General features: G+C 50.2%; 2 protein-coding genes across 8 annotated transcripts; one reads left to right on the forward strand and one right to left on the reverse strand.

Moving 5' to 3' along the window:
• The first annotated feature begins 1771 nt into the window (after nucleotides 1–1771).
• PHKG2 (phosphorylase kinase catalytic subunit gamma 2) lies at nucleotides 1772–13866 on the forward strand. Of its 3 annotated transcripts, none has more exons than XM_061209561.1 (10): nucleotides 1772–1820; nucleotides 2225–2337; nucleotides 9021–9196; nucleotides 9452–9506; nucleotides 10536–10601; nucleotides 10684–10847; nucleotides 12655–12745; nucleotides 12841–12994; nucleotides 13067–13192; nucleotides 13291–13866. In XM_061209561.1, the coding sequence occupies exons 2-10, from the start codon at nucleotides 2243–2245 to the stop codon at nucleotides 13582–13584; spliced, it is 1221 nt and encodes a 406-aa protein (XP_061065544.1). In that variant the 5' UTR covers nucleotides 1772–1820; nucleotides 2225–2242; the 3' UTR covers nucleotides 13585–13866. The 3 variants fall into 3 exon arrangements, with proteins under 3 accessions (XP_061065544.1, XP_061065543.1, XP_061065545.1); XM_061209560.1 differs by lacking the exon at nucleotides 1772–1820 and adding an exon at nucleotides 1824–1893; XM_061209562.1 differs by lacking the exons at nucleotides 1772–1820; nucleotides 10536–10601 and having other exon boundaries at nucleotides 1972–2337.
• On the reverse strand, nucleotides 12939–18240 carry CFAP119 (cilia and flagella associated protein 119). 5 transcript variants are annotated; one of them, XM_061209565.1, is made up of 9 exons: nucleotides 17842–18240; nucleotides 17479–17510; nucleotides 16831–16896; nucleotides 16489–16658; nucleotides 15876–15946; nucleotides 15575–15691; nucleotides 15424–15493; nucleotides 15256–15345; nucleotides 12939–14154 (listed from the first exon to the last, which is right to left on the reverse strand). In XM_061209565.1, the coding sequence occupies exons 1-9, from the start codon at nucleotides 18043–18045 to the stop codon at nucleotides 13976–13978; spliced, it is 999 nt and encodes a 332-aa protein (XP_061065548.1). In that variant the 5' UTR covers nucleotides 18046–18240; the 3' UTR covers nucleotides 12939–13975. The 5 variants fall into 5 exon arrangements, with proteins under 5 accessions (XP_061065548.1, XP_061065550.1, XP_061065551.1 ...); XM_061209566.1 differs by having other exon boundaries at nucleotides 13970–14149; XM_061209567.1 differs by lacking the exon at nucleotides 15575–15691.
• Nucleotides 18241–18294: the final 54 nt, after the last annotated feature.

Below are 18294 nucleotides of genomic sequence, written 5' to 3' on the forward strand. Positions count from 1 at the left end.
GTCAGTTATTCTGAGGCTTACAAAATGTTGATGATTTAACTTTATCATTCTTTCTATACTTATTAGTTGGCATTCTACTATAAAGAAGGTCTTTTTCTCTTTCATTTATTTATTTACAATTTTCAGTGTCAGTATGGTCTCAGATTGTTTTTAAATTCAATTTGTTATATCCATAACTGTCATTAGCCTTCTTAAATTGTTTTGTTGAGGTATAATTTACCTACAGTAAAGTACACAGATCTTATGTGTGCCGAATGGTGAATGTTTTTACACGAACACACCTGTGTAATCACCACCTAGGTGAACAGAACATTTCTAGTACATCAGAAGGCTCCCTCATAGCCCTCTCAGTCTCATTATCGTTTTTGTCCCTGATTTCAACCTGGTTCTTGTGTCTAAGTCCCCATCTTTCTTCACTTGCTTTCTGGCACGAATTATTCCAGGCTCATCTTGTACTTTCTCTGCTCCAGCCTGGGAATTGGCCATTTGTCCCAAGGAGCCCTGGTTCCTTTTATTGAGGACTGTTACTTTGAAATCAGTATCTAGACACTAGCTTTGCTCACTCTGCTGGGACATTATTGCTTCTAGGCCCTTTCAGAGGTTAGAGCTAGAAAATATCTAATTTTATCTAAAATAACTTCTTAAAATCATACCTTCAATTTCAATCAATCATAAGGTGCTCTCCTTTCCCTATTCCAGATTCCATATTCCCACAGTAAGAATCTAGGCTGCCAACTACATCAATGTTTATTCATTTGCTCAATTTCAAAATAATTATCCCATTATGCTACCAAACAACAAGTCTACTAAGTAAAGTACAAGATTTCTTCGCAACTATTTTGTCTTTAGATTAATGGTATAAGGTCAAAGTACTCTTAAAAAGTTACTTGGATTCGTTTTTCTCCTCTTACATGCTTGCAATCCCAAAGTGACATTTCTAAGATAGAAGATTAAATGAATTCATTCTCTGCCTCCTGGAACACAACCTCCACAAGGGTAGGGACCTTATTTTTTTTCATTGCTATTAGTCTAACTCTTAGACGCTCAACAAATATTTGTTGAATGAGTAAGTGAATGCCAGGGTTGAGCTGTGCACTGAGAAGATTTATGAAGTGAGTCGCTCCTGGCAGAATCTCATAACCTGGTAGGCTTCGAACAAAGTGTGATATTCCCCAAGGCTTTCGGGAGGTGGCGGTGGAAGACTGGGAAAATGTATAACCCCAGATGGTGAGCACTAGGGCTTTGGAGGTATTCAAGAGTCGGAGCAGCCACAGTACGAGAAAGCCTCTTCTGGCTGACGGGCCGTGGCTCGTACAAGTTCGTACCAAGCAGCCAAGTTGAGGTCCAAGCTGCATGCTCTGCCCCTCAAAGCAGGCGCTTTGGACTAGGCTGCTAATATTTTTAAAAGCCGAATTCAGATAGGGATTCTGAGAGACTGAGGGGACCATGCCCAAGTCCGGGAGTCGGAGGCGCAGCGAGTCCCGCGTCCCGGCTACACGAAGGTCACACTTACCGGTAAATCTAACTTCCGGGTCCCGTTCCAGGCCTCCAGCCCCACTGGTCAATAAGCTCCTCCCCCTGCTGGCCCCTGCAGATGCCGTGCCCTGATTGGCCGTATCTGAAGCCCCGCCCTAGCGTCGCAACCTCAGGTAACTCCGAGCTCCAACTCCCGCGCCAGCCTCGGGACTGTCGGCTTCTTATTGGACTACCAGTTTCCAATCGGAAGGGTTTTTGAACCTCAGTCTTCGGGTGGCGCTGGCCATTGGCGGACAGAATGGGGGCGGGGCCTGAGGTTGTCGCCGGCACTGCCTGTGGATAAGGTAAGGGACTAGAGGCGAACCCGGCGAAAGGGCGGCCTCGCGTCGACTCTGACTTCTCTCCCCGCCCCCGCGGGTGAGCCCGCGCGAGACCCCGCGCCCCCTCCCAGCGCTCGCCCAAGTGCGCCTGCGCAGCAACAGCCACCAGCCGGAGTGCCCCTTCCCCTCTTCCTCCGCACCTTTTCCCTTCCTATCCCCCGCCCCCCTCCCTGCCTTGCCATCCCGTCCCGACCCCTAAGGCCCTTTCGTGGGGTCTCCCTAGTCCCTGTCCTTCCCCCACCCCGTCCCCATCCCACAGGATCCTGGCTCCCCAGCCGCAAGGGCTGCGCCTCCGCGAGCCGCGATGTTCGTCCTCTCAGAGCCTGTGGGCCTCCCTGCCTTCACTGCCCTCCGTTTCCTCCACACAGGCCCCCACCTACTTCAAAATGACGCTGGACATGGGGCCGGAGGATGAGCTGCCCGACTGGGCTGCGGCCAAGGAGTTTTACCAGAAGTACGACCCTAAGGACGTCATTGGCAGGTGAGCCCACGGCAGGGAAACAGAGGTCCAGAGAGGTCAGGTCCTAGCCAGGGTACACAGTTCCCTCTGAGGGGTGAAGAGTTCTAAATGGGAAGGGTCAGTGGTGAGTGGAGGAACATTTGGTGGCTAGACTCTTATTCTGGGTCAGCCCCCATTTTTTCACGAATTCATTCATTTATGTGTTCAAGAAACATAATTCAAGCACCTACTGGGTGCCAGACACAAAGGTAAATATGGGGAGGGTAGAAGAGATGTTTATGCCCTGGAGGTACTCCAAGTGATGTGACTGAAGGAGACACATGAACGTATAAAAAGTATCAGGCTGTGTGAAAAGTGCTGCTGGGTCTCAGAAAACCACAGCTTCCCAGAAGTGGTGATATTTGGGTCTTGAAGGATGAGTAGGAGTTCAGCACACACCAAATAGAAGGAAGCCGTCACCTGTAGAGGCAGTGGCCGATACATTTATTCATCAAGGTTTCCTAAGCATGTACAATGTGCTGGGTGCACTGTGCTAGGCACTGGAGATGTAAGACCCACACCTTAACATCTTACAAGGTTTCTGTTCTCCTGGAGTTTATGTTCTAGTGGTAGAGAGAGACAGTAAACACGAAAACAAGTTAAAGTTCATTGTAAGTGTTAGGGAGAAAATAAATAGGGTTATGGAACAAGAGTAATTAATGGAGCTGAGACTTGGACGATGAGAATGAACAGGTCATGAGCTGAGGCAGGATATATTCCGAGCAGAGGGAACTGCCGTGTGCAAAGGCTCAAGATAGGAAAGGGCCTATTCAAGCAATAGATAGAAGATCATAGTGACTAGAATGTTGTAAGAGTGGGAAAAGGTGGAGGAAATTAAGTTGGGGAGGTAAATAGAGATTGGATTATGTAGAGCCTTGGGCCAGGATAAGGAATTTTTTTAAAAATAAATTTATTTATTTATTTATTATTTATTTTTGGCTGTGTTGGGTCTTTGTTGCTGCCTCGGGCTTTTCTCTAGTTGCGGCGAGTGGGGGCTACTCTTCGTTGCGGTGCACGGGCTTCTCATCACGGTGGCTTCCCTTGTTGCGGAGCACGGGCTGTAGGTGCGTGGGCTTCGGTAGTTGTGGCTCGTGGGCTCTAGAGCGCAGGCTCAGTAGTTGTGGGGCACGGGCTCAGTTGCTCCACGGCATGTGGGGTCTTCCCGGACCAGGGCTCGAACCCGTGTCCCCCGCATTGGCAGGCGGATTCTTAACCACTGCGCCACCAGGGAAGTTCCAGGAAATTTTTTTTTTTTAAGCAGATATTCATATTTTTAATTTTTATTTATTTATTTATTTATTTATGGCTGTGTTGGGTCTTCGTTTCTGTGCGAGGGCTTTCTCCAGTTGCGGCAAGCGGGGCGCCACTCTTCATCCCGGTGCGCAGGCCTCTCACTATCGTGGCCTCTCTTGTTGCGGAGCACAGGCTCCAGACGCGCAGGCTCAGTAGTTGTGGCTCACGGGCCTAGTTGCTCCGCGGCATGTGGGATCTTCCCAGACCAGGGCTCGAACCTGTGTCTCCTGTGTCGGCAGGCAGATTCTCAACCACTGTGCCACCAGGGAAGCCCCAGGAATTTTTTTTTAAGATTTTTTTTTGATGCGGACCGTCTTTAAAGTCTTTATTGATTGTTACAATATTGCTTCTGTTTTATGTTTTGGTTGTTTGGCCGCAAGGCACGTGGGATCCTAGCTCCCCAGGGATCGAACCCGCACCCCCTGCGTTGGAAGGCAAAGTCTTAACCACTGGACCGCCAGGGAATTCCCTAGGATAAGGAATGTAAAGTTTATTCTGGTGATACTGGTGGTTTCCAGTAGGGTAGTAATATGATCTGATTTACATTTCTGTGACTTGGGGCCTAGGAACCTAATCTTTCTATGCCTCAAAGTTTCTCCATTGTAAATGGGAGAATTAGAAAAAGAGCCTACCTTGTAGGTTGCTGTGAGGATAGAAAGAGTTAATATGATACTCTTAGGACACGTCCTGGCACATGGTGAGTGCTCAATACAGGTGTGTTATTACATTTAAAAAAGATCATCTGGCTCTTATGTGGAGAGTGGATAGGAGAGGGGCAAGAATGGAAGCATAGAGACCAGCTAGGAAGCTACTGATTCATTCAGGCTAGAGATGGTGATGGTTTAGACTAGAGTGGTAGTGGTAGAGATGGAGAGAAGTGGATAATTTAGGTGATGGCTTGAAGGGAGACTTGATACAATTTCCTGAAGGATTGGATATGGACCACAAGGGAAAGGGAAGAAAACAAGAATAAATTCTAAGGTTTGGATTTGAGTGCTTGAGTACCATTTACTGAAATGAAGAAGACTGGGGAAGATCAGTCTGGAGGGAGGTGTGAGCAAGTCAAGAGTTCCACCAACTGGAGCTGTCCAGTGGGCATGTGAGTCTGGAACTCAAGCAAGAGCGCTGGGGTAGAGATGTTAACTTGGGAGGCATCAGCATATAGATAGTAGTTGGCAAGAGAAATGTAGAGTAGTGAAAGACGCCTAGGCTCAGACCGTGGGGCGTGTCACCATTAAGGAGTTAGAGAAGGAGGAGCCAGCAAGGGAAACTACAGAGATGCCATCTGTGAGTTAAAAAGACAAACACAAGACTATGTTTGGAACTACCCTGGTGGCGCAGTGGTTAAGAATCTACCTGCCAATGCAGGGGACATGGGTTCGATCCCTGGTCCAGGAAGATCCCATATGCCACAGAACAGTGAAGCCTGTGCACCACAACTACTGAGCCTGCATTCTAGAGCCTGTGAGCCACAACTACTGAGCCCACGTGCCACAACTACTGAAGCCTGCGCGCCTAGAGCCCGTGCTCCACAACAAGAGAAACCACGGCAGTGAGAAGCCCGCACACCGCAAGGAAGAGTAGCGCCCCCGCTCGCTGCAACTAGAGAAAGCCCGCGCGCAGCAACGAAGACCCAACGCAGCCAAAAATAAATAAACAAATTAATTAATTAATTTAAAAAACCACCAACTTTAAAAAAAAAAAAGGAAGAGTATGTTTCTGGAAGGTTGGCGTGGTCTGCTGTGACACATGCTGCTGAGGCCAGGAAATCCAATGGGGGTGTGACCATTAGATTTGTTCAGACTCCTTTTAGATAGCACATGGAGATGTCAAAAAGGTTGTTGGAATCAGGAATTCTGGAGAGAAATCAAGGCTTGAGACAGCGTAGCAGGAAGCATTTGCACATAGTTGGTATTTAAAGCCCCTGGGGGGAATTCCCTGCGGTCTAATGGTTAGGACTCTGTGCTTCCACTGAAGGGGGCATGGGTTTGATCCCTGGTCAGGGGACTAAGATCCCACATGCTGCGCGCGGCGTGACCAAAATTGAAAAAAAAAAAAAAGCCCCTGGGTCTGGATGGAGGTCACAGGGAAGAGAGAATATTGGGAAAAGAAGAGAGCTGAGATCCAAGTCCTGAGATGCTGCAAGGTTTCAGGACCAGGGGAGGGAAGATGCACTGAGGCTAGGAAGAGCCCTTAGGTAAAAACAGTGGTTCCACTGCCAAGGGCACAGAAGGACCAGTTTTGAAGAAGGCAGATCAGAGAGTAGGGTCCTTATCATTTCATTCCAAAATTACTGTGGTAGCATCATCCCTCGTCTCTCTCTTCTACCTTTTCCCTCTTGTTTTTCCTGCACAGTAAATTACCTGCACACTCTAACTAAATTACTTTTTCCAGAGTACCAATTTCAGACCTGAAGCTTTAAAAGAGCTTGACACATTCTGGAAATTGGTGATGAGTTATAAGTCACTGAAACAAAGGTTGAAGAGCAGGGTTATAGCCAGGGATGAGGCTGAAAAGAGACTAAGAAGTTGGTGAAGGCCTTGAGTGACAGATGAAGGAATTCGGATTTGATTTTTATCTTGTAAGTAATAGGGAGGCAGTATGGAAAGAAAACAAGAATTTTGAATGCATTCCACAGGTAACTGTAAGGTTGAAAGTATTAGGTATCATTTAAAAAGAGGACAGTTGCTTTAGGGGTACTGCTGAGGAATGAGGGGACACAGAACTTAGTAAAGAATTTAAACAGGGAAGTTTTTAAGCAGCGAATGACACGATTGGGGCTGTTTTAAGAAGCTAGTTCTCAAAGCAGTGTGGCAGATAGATGGCAGTGGTTGAGATTAGCAGCAGGGAGATCAGTTAGGAGACCATCGTGGTGGTGGGGATGGAGTACTAGGAAACAGATTTGAGAGATAATACAAGATGGGCTGGACTGGTTGGATGTGGTAGATTGTGAAGGAGAGGGCGAAGCCAAGAATGGCACCAGGGTTTCTAGTTTGGGAGTCGGATTGAATGGCATTGCTATTAATTGAGATCAGGAATTGAGCTAGTGTCGGGAAGATGAAGTGTTCAGTGGTCATGATGACAGTGAGAGGTCTCTAGGATCCTTGGGAAGCAATTCATTCAGTAAGATGTGTTGGCCTGACATCTGGGGGAGTTCCCTGGTGGCCTAGTGGTTAGGTTTCCGGGCTTTCACTGCCATGGCCCGAGTTCAATCCCTGGTTGAGGAACTGAGATCCCGCAAGCTGTGTGGTGCGGCCAAAAATAAAAAAAAATGGCGGGAGGTGGGGTAGACAATCTGGGCATGAATGTTGAAGTCATGGAGGTGGATAAGATTACTGAGAGTGTATGTAGCCTGAGAACAGGGCCAAGGATGGGATCCTGGGGAAGTCTTAACATTTAAGGGGTGGGCAGAGAACAAGGTACTGGGGTGCATCAGTAGGAAGAGTTTGGACTTTGAAGACCCAGGTTTCCCATGTAGATAGTCATGACACATAGTAGGAAGGCTTAATTAAAAGGGAATGCTCCTACAGGTAGGGGCTTCCCTGGTGGCACAGTGGTTGAGAATCCGCCTGCCAATGCAGGGCACATGGGTTCAAGCCCTGGTCCGGGAAGATCCCACGTGCCAAGGAGCAACTAAGCCCATGCGCCACAACTACTGAGCCTGCTCTCTAGAGCCCACGAGCCACAACTACTGAAGCCTGCCTGCCTAGAGCCCATGCTCCGCAACAAGAGAAGCCACTGCAGTGAGAAACCCGCGCACCGCAACGAAGAGTAGCCCCCGCTTGCCTCAACTAGAGAAAGCCCACGCGTAGCAACGAAGACCCAATGCAGCCAAAAAAAAAAAGAATAAATAAAATAAATAAATTAAGAAAAAAAAAAGGGGAATGCTCCTACAGGTAAAATGCTATAGGATACCAGCGAAGGGAGTGGTCCCTCCCTCCTGGAGAATAAACAAAGAATTGGTAGACGCAGCATTCATTTTGGGCCTTAAAGCGGGGATTCTTTGCTCTATGACTTCAAAGGATCTTTGACCACCCCCCCCCGCCCCGAAATAATAAAAATGTTGGATATATGTGGCAGAGGTCTCCAGCTTTCCACAAATTCTCAGAGGTTCATTAAAAGATGAGTAATAATAAGACCAGGGACCTCAAACTCAGGTGCCCTTAGTAGTTGGGCAGAAAATGAAAACTGTGAAGTGGCCAAGAGTAAAAGAGTAGGAAGTGGTGAGCATTGTGGCAGCTGGAGCGTTCTTGTTCCAACTAAGATATGTGAATTCAGACTTGTAAATAACAATGCACTGACCACAGTGTAATATATCTGTGGGCTGTGTTTGCCTGGAGGGTCAATAGTTTGCATCCACTGATTGAACCAGAGATGTGGGTGACAGGCATTTCAAGCAAAAGGAGTTACATAAAGGCAAGGAGGCCCTGGGAGCACAGCAGTGAGGTTATGTGAAGGGCAGCCAGGGAAGCAGCATGCGAAATGTGGTATGAGGTCAGATCCTGGAGAGATTTGCACCTTAGCCTGAAATACTTGTAGGGTCACACAGAGTTGGTGACAGAGCCCAAGCAAGGAGATCCCTGTCTAGGACTTTGTCTTTTTTTCTTTTTTTCGGCCGTGCCATGCGGCTTGTGTGATCTTAGTTCCCCGACCAGGGATCGAACCCGAGCCCTCTGCAGTGGAAGCGTGGAGTCCTAACCGCTGGACTGCATGGAATTCCCTAGGACTTTGTCTTTACAAAGCCAAATGGGCTTTCCTGTCTCTACCTCATTAACGCCTTTCAGCATCCCTTCAAGATATTGTTGGCTACATTTCAGAGCAGGTGAAGTGGAAGCCCAGAGATCTTATGTCAGTGGGTCACTTGGAGGTTAATTAGTGACAGATTTGGGGCCTAAACCAAGATCTCCTACTTCTCAACTTTGGTCTTCTGGTCAGTGGCCCAATATTTATTTGGAGCCTCCTTCACTTGAGGTATTGTAAGGGAACTTTGGGATTTAGATGGGGTAACCGTGGACGTGGGTAAAATCTGGAGGGAGCCTTCCCACTTTCTCCTTGTGGGGTTCTAGGGCAAGGGGCAGGTTCTGGGGCCCAGTGCCTAGGCTCACCCATGGAGGGAGTGGCAGAGACTGGAACCCAGGACCCCTGCCTGCCTGCCCTATGAGCTTTGTGTTGCACCTTGCTGGGTGCCCAGGTTGCTTGCTGAGGCTGCTGTGAAGCTCCTGCAGGCCAGGGTGAGCTCCTTGGGAGTTCGCCCTGTTGTCTAAATGGGTTTCCAGAGTGTGGCATAGTGGGTGTGAGGCTGCCGAGGCTCTACTCTGCGTGGAAATGAGAGAGTAGGAGGCCCTGACTTGTGTGTTGTCTGACTCTGGCAGAGGAGTGAGCTCTGTAGTCCGCCGTTGCGTTCATCGAGTTACTGGCTGTGAGTTTGCAGTGAAGATCATGGAGGTGACAGCTGAGCGGCTGAGTCCTGAGCAGCTGGAGGAGGTGCGAGAAGCCACGCGGCGAGAGACACACATCCTTCGCCAGGTCGCCGGCCACCCCCACATCAGTGAGGCTGCATTCCCTGCTCCTGTTAGCCCTGCCCACAGCCCACTTCCCCCAGCACTGCCTCCACGCCTCTGCTCCCTTACTCCTGGCTCCGCTGCACCTCAAAGTGTGGCCAGCCTTTGGGTCCCTACTGCCTCCTTTGGTTCTCCTTCCTTCCCAGTAACAGCCCACTGCTGCCTCAGGGTGGAAAAGGCCCTTTAATGTGCATCTGCTCCTTTCCATCTCTGTCTCTTTGCCTTTCTGCCTCTTTCCCCAGTCACTCTCATCGATTCCTACGAGTCTTCTAGCTTCATGTTCCTGGTGTTTGACCTGTGAGTATCTCCCGGCCCCAATCGAGAAGCCTCCTCCTCACTTCCATGCATGGCCCCAGCCTTACAGCACAGTGGGCTGAAGACCACCCTGCTCACACCTTCCTCTGCTCCCGCTCAGGCCTGCCTGCCAGCTCAGGGCTCTGGCCCTTCTCCCTAGGTGCCCAGATTGAGGCAAGTTCTTCAAGAGTCATAGTGACCAGCTAAGTACAAAGGGTCTTCATGAGACCCTGTTTTAGGAGGAGAATGTTCATCCATGAGCTGACCACTTATAAACAGACTCTCCCTCACCAGTCGCCCGGTGTTCAACACCCTCCACTGGAGTCTCTCTCTGCCCATCAATTCTTTTTCTGGTCGGTCTAAAGCTGAATGTCAGATATTATACAGTGCTATAATGCAAACCAGTTGCAAAGGTACTTCAAAAGAGAATGGTTTGGATACCAGATGTTTAAGAGAGGCCCTTGGAAGAAATTTACAAAGTCTTCAGACAGAAATGACCCTCTGCAAGAGTCGAGGGGAAGTGGGAAGTATCTGTTACACCACCATGCAACTTTGAAGAACCTGATGTGTTCTTTATTTCAAGGATTGACGCAGAGTTGCAATTATAGCCTCAGTTTTTAAAGACAAGATAAAATAAGCAAAATTCAAAATAAAGTCCCATTCAACTTTCTTGCTACTATTAACTGTAAAATTTTGGTCCGTGGTCTAAATAGATTCACTTCAAAAGGCGTTTTTTGAGTGTATTCTCAGATAACACAGACTTCCTGTAAATGATTATTATCACAAGGCACTTATTCTTGCTAAAATAGCCCCCTTGTGGCACAGTGCAGATATTTCGACGGCCAACCCATTGGGCCAAAGTGCCCCTGACATCCGGTTCACTCTTGGAGTGCTCTGTCTCGAGACCCTTTCATTTGTCTACAGAGGGATCTCTTTACTGGCCTTTTCCATGGTATTTTCTGTGAGCACTGGCTTCTTTTCTCAGCCGCCACTGTGAGGTGCACCTATCTCCCAACCCCTCCTATCCCTTAGGATGCGGAAGGGAGAGCTGTTTGACTATCTCACAGAGAAGGTGGCCCTCTCAGAAAAGGAAACCAGGTAATGGCTGAGCCTGCAGCCCCTGGGATGAGCAGGGGTGGGGCGGGGCAGGGAGAAGCAAAGGAGACTGTGCCTCCCTCAGGTCCATCATGAGGTCTCTACTGGAAGCAGTGAGCTTTCTCCACGCCAACAACATTGTACACCGAGACCTGAAGCCTGAGAATATTCTCCTAGATGACAATATGCAGATCCGACTTTCAGATTTTGGGTTCTCCTGCCACTTGGAACCTGACGAGAAGCTTCGAGGTGAGGGGACCTGGTACCCTGAGAGGCTTGGGAGGGAAAGAGGCTCAGGCCTGGGGCTGGTTGGCTGGGTCTGAGAACTGGGTCCCAAGTACCAAGGAAAGGAAGGTCATTGAGCGCTTGCCAGGTCCCCTCTGGGTGCAGAGCCTCGTGTGCAAATCAATGTGGGCTTCCTGACCTGGAGGCAGACAAGTGAGCAGATCATGGCACACAGCAGGCAAGGGGCCATGCCAGGAAGCCAGGAAGGAGTACCTGATTCAGCTGTAGGGACCCACAGAGGAAGGGGCTCGGACCTCGGCCTGGGGAGGCAGGGCTTGTCGCAGGAGGAAAAAAAGGGAGTGAGGGATAGCAGGGCTCAGCTGTGCCTTTGGGGTCTGGCGGAGGCAGAGTCCACAGTGTGCTGCTTAGGTGCTGTGAGGAGTCTGGTGTGGCGCGACAGCCCTTCTCACCTGGTGCCCACACATTTGTTGTGACAACCATTTCTAGTGCAAGTGGAAAACTAAACAAAGTTCAACTGTGAGACTCCTCAGAGCCTTTAATATACTACTTCCTCTCCTTCAGTGGCTCTGCATTGGACTTACTAATAGCTAACATTCACTGGGCACTTACTGTGAGTGAGGCACCACGCTGAGTCTACATGGTTTATTTCTCTAGATCCTCTCAACAGCTCTGAAATAGTATTTGTGTCTCTATTTTATAAGTGGGCTTAATGAGGTGAGGTGACTTGCCCAAGGTCACGTAGGTGTGATTTGAACTTGGGCAGTATGACTCCAGAGTTCATGGTCTTTATCTGTGGACTTACACATCTTCCAGATGCTGTGCTTTGTGTCCCTTTGGGCTGCCACATACACTTCCCTATTCTGAATCATTTTTGCCCCTGCCCACTCCAGCCTCTCCCTTGGCTTGGATAATTCAGCTTTTACTTTAAAGCTCTATGTCAGGTTAGAGCCCTTGCTTTTTGCTCTTATATCTCCCCCACTTCATGATACCTGCCTTACTCTGTTATTTGTTTGCTTTCTGGTAGGTGGTGAGCTTGGTAAGGGCACATCAAATTCGCCACTGTGTCTAGTGTGGTGCTTGGCACATGGTAGGCGTTCAGTAAATAGTTTGAGTTGGAATGAATTTCCCAAGAGAAATTCAATTTCTCAATTCAGGCCTATTAAGATCTCTTGGAAGTGTGCCATGGATCACAGTTTGTAAATTGCTGGGATGGAAGAATTGGTGCCAGAAGAAACTAAAAATATAGGATTAGATCAAGTCATGGAGGGCTCTGTGCTGTAGGAATCTAGACTTGATCCTGAGGCCATGATGGGAAGCCAGGGAAGGGTTTTAAACAATTTACCCAGAATGTGCCTTAAGAAATCCCATATTCCTACTCATTCCCCTTGGTTGAGTGGTGGTTCCACTAACCACAGTAGAGATTATAGGAGGAGGAATAGATTTGGGCAGAAAGGAATGCAGAAAAGATTTAAGTTTTGTTTTCTATGTGTGTATATATGTAAAAACGTGATAAAAAGTTGTGTAAGGAGTGGGTTGGCTGGAGGGTTGGGGGAGGCAAGTGGTACAGTTGGATAGCACCTTGAAGTCAATCTAAAAATCAGGTTTTCCCAGGAAGGCCACCAGGAGCCTTGGTGGGTCCTTGAATTGTTCAGCAGGGCTAGGGTCTAATACCGAGACTTGGCAGAAGGCAGGCAGGAGCAGAATGGGAACACTTGGGGCCCTGGTGGTGTTGAGGCTCCAGCAGAGATCTGGTGTTAAGGGTCCTTGAGGGGGCTGTGACATCCCATCAATCTCAGGCCTCTCTCCCCAGAGTTGTGTGGGACTCCAGGGTATCTAGCACCAGAGATCCTTAAGTGCTCCATGGATGAAACCCACCCAGGCTACGGCAAGGAGGTCGATCTGTGAGTTTCTGGTCTCCCCCTTCCCTCCTCCTTTGTGTAGTGTCCTTCAACACATTCGCTCACCTAGTCCTCCCTGCCTGTGGTCTCTTTCTCAGCTGGGCCTGTGGGGTGATCTTGTTCACACTCCTGGCTGGCTCGCCACCATTCTGGCACCGACGCCAGATCCTGATGTTACGCATGATCATGGAGGGCCAGTACCAGTTTAGTTCACCTGAGTGGGATGACCGTTCTGACACTGTGAAAGACCTGGTGAGCTGGGGCCATGAGAGGGCAAGGAGGGAGGCCCAAGAGCTGCCCCTCATGCTCTGGCATTTCCCGTAGATCTCGAGGCTGCTGCAGGTGGATCCTGAGGAGCGCCTGACAGCTGAGCAAGCCCTACAGCACCCATTCTTTGAGCGCTGTGAAGGCAGCCAACCCTGGAACCTCACCCCCCGCCAGCGGTTCCGGGTAAGCCTGAGAGTGTCAGGGTCTGGGCCTGCTCCTCTGTCCCATGATTTTTTTTGTGGTGGATGTGCCAGTGGAGCTCACACTGCCCCCTTTCCCAGGTGGCAGTGTGGACAGTGCTGGCTGCTGGACGGGTGGCCTTAAGCACCCACCGTGTACGGCCGCTGACCAAGAGTGCACTGTTGAGGGACCCTTATGCGCTGCGGCCAGTGCGGCGCCTCATTGACGGCTGTGCCTTCCGGCTCTATGGACACTGGGTGAAGAAGGGTGAGCAGCAGAACCGGGCAGCCCTCTTCCAGCACCGGCCCCCAGGGCCTTTTCCCATGATGGGCCCTGAAGAGGAGGGGGACTCAGCTACTATCACTGAAGATGAGGCCATGCTGGTGCTGGGCTAGTACTTCAGCCCTGAGGAATCCCAGGAAGCAGAACTCTCCAGGAGGAGGATTTTTATCATTCCAGCTCCTCTGGGCTCTGGCCTCAGGCCCCCCCATGCCTGGCCAGGCCCGCCACTGATCAAACTATCATAGAGACCAGCCCTGTACACCTACCCCCACTGGCCAGGGCTTTGAGATCAGAGCTGAGGTGGAAGAGAGCCACCCAGAGTGCCGTGCCTGGCCTTATCCATGCTGCCTGTGCCACGTATGCAATAAAACCTGCTACACGCCAGGGAGAGCCAGCGTCCTGTGTCTGGTGCCTGGCTTTGGCAGGGAAGCCCAGAAGGTGCTCAGGAGGGGGGCGGGGTAGGGCCACTTTGGTCCAGGCCTTTATTGGGGAAGACGCTGGGGGTCACTTGGTCTTGTTCTTGCCTTTGCCTGGAGGTAGCTGGAGGGGCCGCTCGAGTGCGGTCAGCTTGCTGCCGAGCCTTTCCTCACTGGCTTTGAGCCGTTCCTCCACCAGTTGTTGGAGCTGCTCCAGTTCCTTGTTCATCTGGGTCTTGATGTAGGCCCGGAGGACGGAGACCTGGCCTGCAGGGGCAGGGAAGAAGGGACGGGTCAGAAGAGATGCCGTCTGGGGCTGAGGGATTGCCCCTAGCCAGGCAAACACAACCTTCCAGGGTGCCCCTGGGAGCTACACTAGTGGCAGTGTTGCTTCAATTCAGGAAATGTCAGCCAGCCCTTCTGTGAGAGAAAGATGGGCAGAGTAGCTATGCTGCTGCATTTTCTGGATTGCTACTTAGTAGCCTTGTGACCTTAGGCAGGTGACTTAACCTTTCCATGCCTCAGTTTCCTCTGTGTAAAATGCAGATAATGATAGCACCTAGCAACTAGGATTGAGAGAGGATTAAATGGGTTAATATATGTAAAATGTGGGAATTCCCTGGCGGTCTAGTGGTTACAACTCCACAATTCCACTGCAGGGGGCACGGGTTCGATTCCTGGTCGGGGAGCTAAGATCCTGCAAGCCACACGGCACAGGCAAAAAAAAAAAAAGTATATATATATATATATATGCTTAAAATGGGGCCTGCCTGGCACATAGTGTTGTCAAATGTGTGCTGGCTATTGTCATTGGGTTGGGTTTTTTTTCTAATTTTTATTTATTTATTTATGGCTGTGTTGGGTCTCTGTTGCCATGCGTGGGCTTTCTCTAGTTGTGGCGAGCGGGGGCCACTCTTCCTTGTGGTGCGCGGGCTTCTCATTGTGGTGGCTTCTCTTGTTGTGGAGCACAGGCTCTAGGCACGCGGGCTTCAGTAGTTGTGGCTCACAGGCTCTAGAGCGCAGGCTCAGTAGTTGTGGCGCACAGGCTTAGTTGCTCCACTGCATGTGGGATCTTCCCGGACCGGGGCTTGAACCCGTGTCCCTTGCATTGGCAGGTGGATTCTTAACCACTGCGCCACCAGGGAAGCCCTATTGTCATTGGTTTTAGAATCCTTTTCTGGGACTCCTGCCTCACCCCCAGCAGCTGTGCTTTTATCTGTTTGCCATCTTGGACTTCTGCATAAAGGAATCATTTGGAGAAAGGACACCATGACTAAAACAAAAAGTCTGAAGTCCCGATATGGTCTAAACCCTTCATTTCACACCTGCCCAAAGTCACAGGGAACCCTAACCCCTCCAGGTCCTCACTTGGCTCTGGCTCTGGCTGGACCACTGTTTCCGGTTCCTCCTCCTCTGGGGTGACTGCCTGCTCCTCCACCTCTTCGCCCTCTTCTTTCTCTGCAAGCCAGAAGGCAGGAGGAGGCTTCAGACCCAGCCCCAGCGCAGTCCAGCCCTCGCCCCGGCATTCTCCCTTACCCGTCTCATCCTTTGGCCAGAGCTTGGGTGCCTGTAGCCCCACGTAAGTCAAAGATAGATCCAGCCGCACCTGGGAAGAGGGAGGAAGACGTCTGCACTGAGGGAAAGGGGGGAGATGCGGGGTGGCCTCTTGTAGTCCATGGCCCAGTACCTGGGGTGTGAAGACATATTTGTAGAGCTTGAAGTGGCGGAAGTAGGTGTTGACCACATAATCTGCCAGGGCCAGCAGCTGTTCCTCCTTAAAGAGGTTGATACTGAAAGGGGGCCGCTGTGGGGATGATTGGGAATTAGAGGACTGACCACCTCCTGAAGCCCTCACCTTTTCTCCAAGTGCCCAGCAATCCAGGAGCAGGAAGAGCCCACTGTGGCCTTCAGAGGAAGATGAGGGTCATGTGTGTAAGAGAGGGTGGGAGGCTGGGCTAGACCTTATCTGGGGGGAGAGTGAAACTGACCCTGATTCCATGGCAAAAAAGAACACTGGTGAAGTAGCGGTAACATTCCTCCACGTTGCCCAAGGGGGTTGCTGGGAGGGAAGGCAAGATGTGACAGTGAGTACCCTCCCTGATAATCATTCATTTTAGTCACTCAACAGCTACTTATTGAGCATGAGCTTTAGAAGTAGAAAGATATAGGCAACAAATATTGAGTACCCACTATGCACTGTTCTGGGCACTGAACCAAACAAGTTCCTGCCCTCAAGAAGCATATATTCTAGTGGAAGTGACGGACAATAAACCAAGAAATACATAGTTTAGCTCTCGTTAAACATTCTGTAGAAAATTAGTTCCAGGAGTAAAGCAAGAGCTGTTTTATTGAGCACTGTGCATATATCTACATATATTATATATAATATTTCTCAGAACAGTTTCATAACGTTAGTGCTGTAGCCTTATTATAGATAAGGAAATAGAGGATTTCAAAGGTGAAATAACTTGGGTGTGATACTGCTGCTAGTGATGACGGAACAAAGATGTCAGGTGCTAATCCTGCTTTTACTTCCCCTGGTCACTTGTGCCAGCCTTTTCCTCTCCCCTGGACTCAGAGCCTTCGGGGGCCTCCTCTTACCAATACAGGCCTTGTGAAGATCTTGGAGCAGGGCACAAGCCGTTGATGTCTGCTCCAGGGAGAAGCCTTGTTGGCGGCAGAAGATGAGTGCATGGGAGAAGAGGTCCAGGGTGATGGCGTCCCGCAGGCTCTGCGCAGGAGAGCCTAGCCCCAACAGCTCGGCCAGCACCCTTGGGAGGGAGAGAGGAAGGAATGAGTGACAACCGGGGCCTCCCTTCACCGCCCCACACTAGTGTACAACAGGCTTTGGAACCAGGCATTCCTCATGCCTTCCCAGCCCACCCACGCCCCAGCCTTCCCCAAGAGCTAGCTCTTATTCCCCTCCCTGCTCCCCCCGCATACTCCCTCATCTCCTCAACGTTGGCTGTCTTCTCCAGCCTGTGCATGGAATGGATGTCCAGGTACTTCCTGTCATAGGAAAAGAGGGGAAAAGGTGTTGGTGGCCATTATGCATTAGTCTCATGACAGGGCTATGATGGCTAGAGCATTGGATTGGGAACCAAGAGACCTGAGTTAGAGGTTTGGCCCTTCCACTAAATTGCTGTGTAACCTTAGGCAGGTCACTTCCTTCTCTGGGCCTCACTTTCTCCATCTGTAAATAGAGGGTATGGCCAAAATGAACTCTTATGATCCTCTTCATTTCTAAAGCGTAGGGTTAGGAAACTTGAGTTCTGGTCTCTGCCACTCCCTTACTGTATAACTGGGCAAGTCTCCCTCTGTGAACCTCAGTGTCCCCATTTGTACAATGCTCCATAGAGGCGTTGATACTACATTTACATTCTCAGTCTTTGGCTCCCCTCTTCTCACACTCTCTTTGGACTGGGGCAGCAGGAGACCTGACTTAGTCATCTCGGGTAATTGCATCTCTGGGCCTCAGTCTCCTCATCTGTAAAATGAGGATACCGTCGCTGTTGACAGGATTGTGGGGAAGCCCTAAAGGAATAATACAAGTGTGAAGGGTAACTTTCCCCCAAAGCTCTTCACACTCACCATATGCAGATCCGGGGCTGGGGCAGTGGCGGCTGCAGAGAGAAAGCGGATTGGGAAAGGCAGAGCTGTGTTGTTCATAGCCCCTAGTTCTTGAGCCGTTGCGAATCTCTAGCGGGCCTAAGAACGCGCTAACTTCCCTTCTCATCTTAAAGACTAGCTACGAGCAATGCTGGCGGGCTGGGCTTCAGCGACCCCTAAGTACTATTCATTAGCATATTAACAGGGGGTGTCACACACCCCTGTCTCTTCACCAAGGCAGCCCGGGAAACATCTTGAACGTTAGAAAGCATAACGACAGGTGGCGCCCTGCTGGGGAACCCTTTTATAAACATTCATGAGCGGACCACTCTGTCCAGTCCTCACCGGGAACAAGTTGGCTGCAGGATCTTCATCCGCATTCACCGAAGCCACGGTCCCCGACTCGGTGTGCACACCTGTTCCCATCCGCGTGGCCGATTCATCCAATGATCTGAGGTCTTTCTTGGGTTCTCTCCGCAGTTCGTAGTGCTGTTCAAGCTCCGACTGCATTTTCAGTCCCTGGAATTGGCTGGACTTCCGGCGGATCATCTTGTCCCTCCTCTGTGCCGCGGGGCACCACAGGTTCTGTCCTGCCTCGGTTCTGGGACAGCCGGTTCTCCGGCAGCGGCTGCCAAGGCCTGGCCCTCTATCGACGCTTCAGCCAATCTACGCTGCAGAGAGGCCCGGTGCAGCCAATCCGCTGGGGGCGTCTTCCTCCGTCTCAACAGTGACCGTTGCTAAGAGGGTTCTTGGAGCAAGGGAGAAAGTGTACGGCGCTCGCCAATCAGTGAGAAGGGA

Source organism: Eubalaena glacialis, chromosome 13 (assembly GCF_028564815.1).
Source record: "Eubalaena glacialis isolate mEubGla1 chromosome 13, mEubGla1.1.hap2.+ XY, whole genome shotgun sequence".
Taxonomy (NCBI): domain Eukaryota; kingdom Metazoa; phylum Chordata; class Mammalia; order Artiodactyla; family Balaenidae; genus Eubalaena; species Eubalaena glacialis.

Excerpts from the sequence above, each read along its gene's own strand:
- PHKG2 (XM_061209561.1), top strand. The coding sequence starts at position 2,243 with ATGACGCTGGACATGGGGCCGGAGGATGAGCTGCCCGACTGGGCTGCG. Across the intron at positions 10,602-10,683 it reads CTCTCAGAAAAGGAAACCAG|GTCCATCATGAGGTCTCTAC; the intron begins GTAATGGCTGAG and ends TGCCTCCCTCAG. Across the intron at positions 12,746-12,840 it reads TACGGCAAGGAGGTCGATCT|CTGGGCCTGTGGGGTGATCT; the intron begins GTGAGTTTCTGG and ends TCTCTTTCTCAG.
- CFAP119 (XM_061209563.1), bottom strand. The coding sequence starts at position 18,045 with ATGATCCGCCGGAAGTCCAGCCAATTCCAGGGACTGAAAATGCAGTCG. Across the intron at positions 16,897-17,478 it reads CAGCCCCGGATCTGCATATG|GAAGTACCTGGACATCCATT; the intron begins GTGAGTGTGAAG and ends TTCCTATGACAG. Across the intron at positions 15,947-16,488 it reads TCTTCACAAGGCCTGTATTG|CAACCCCCTTGGGCAACGTG; the intron begins GTAAGAGGAGGC and ends CTTCCCTCCCAG.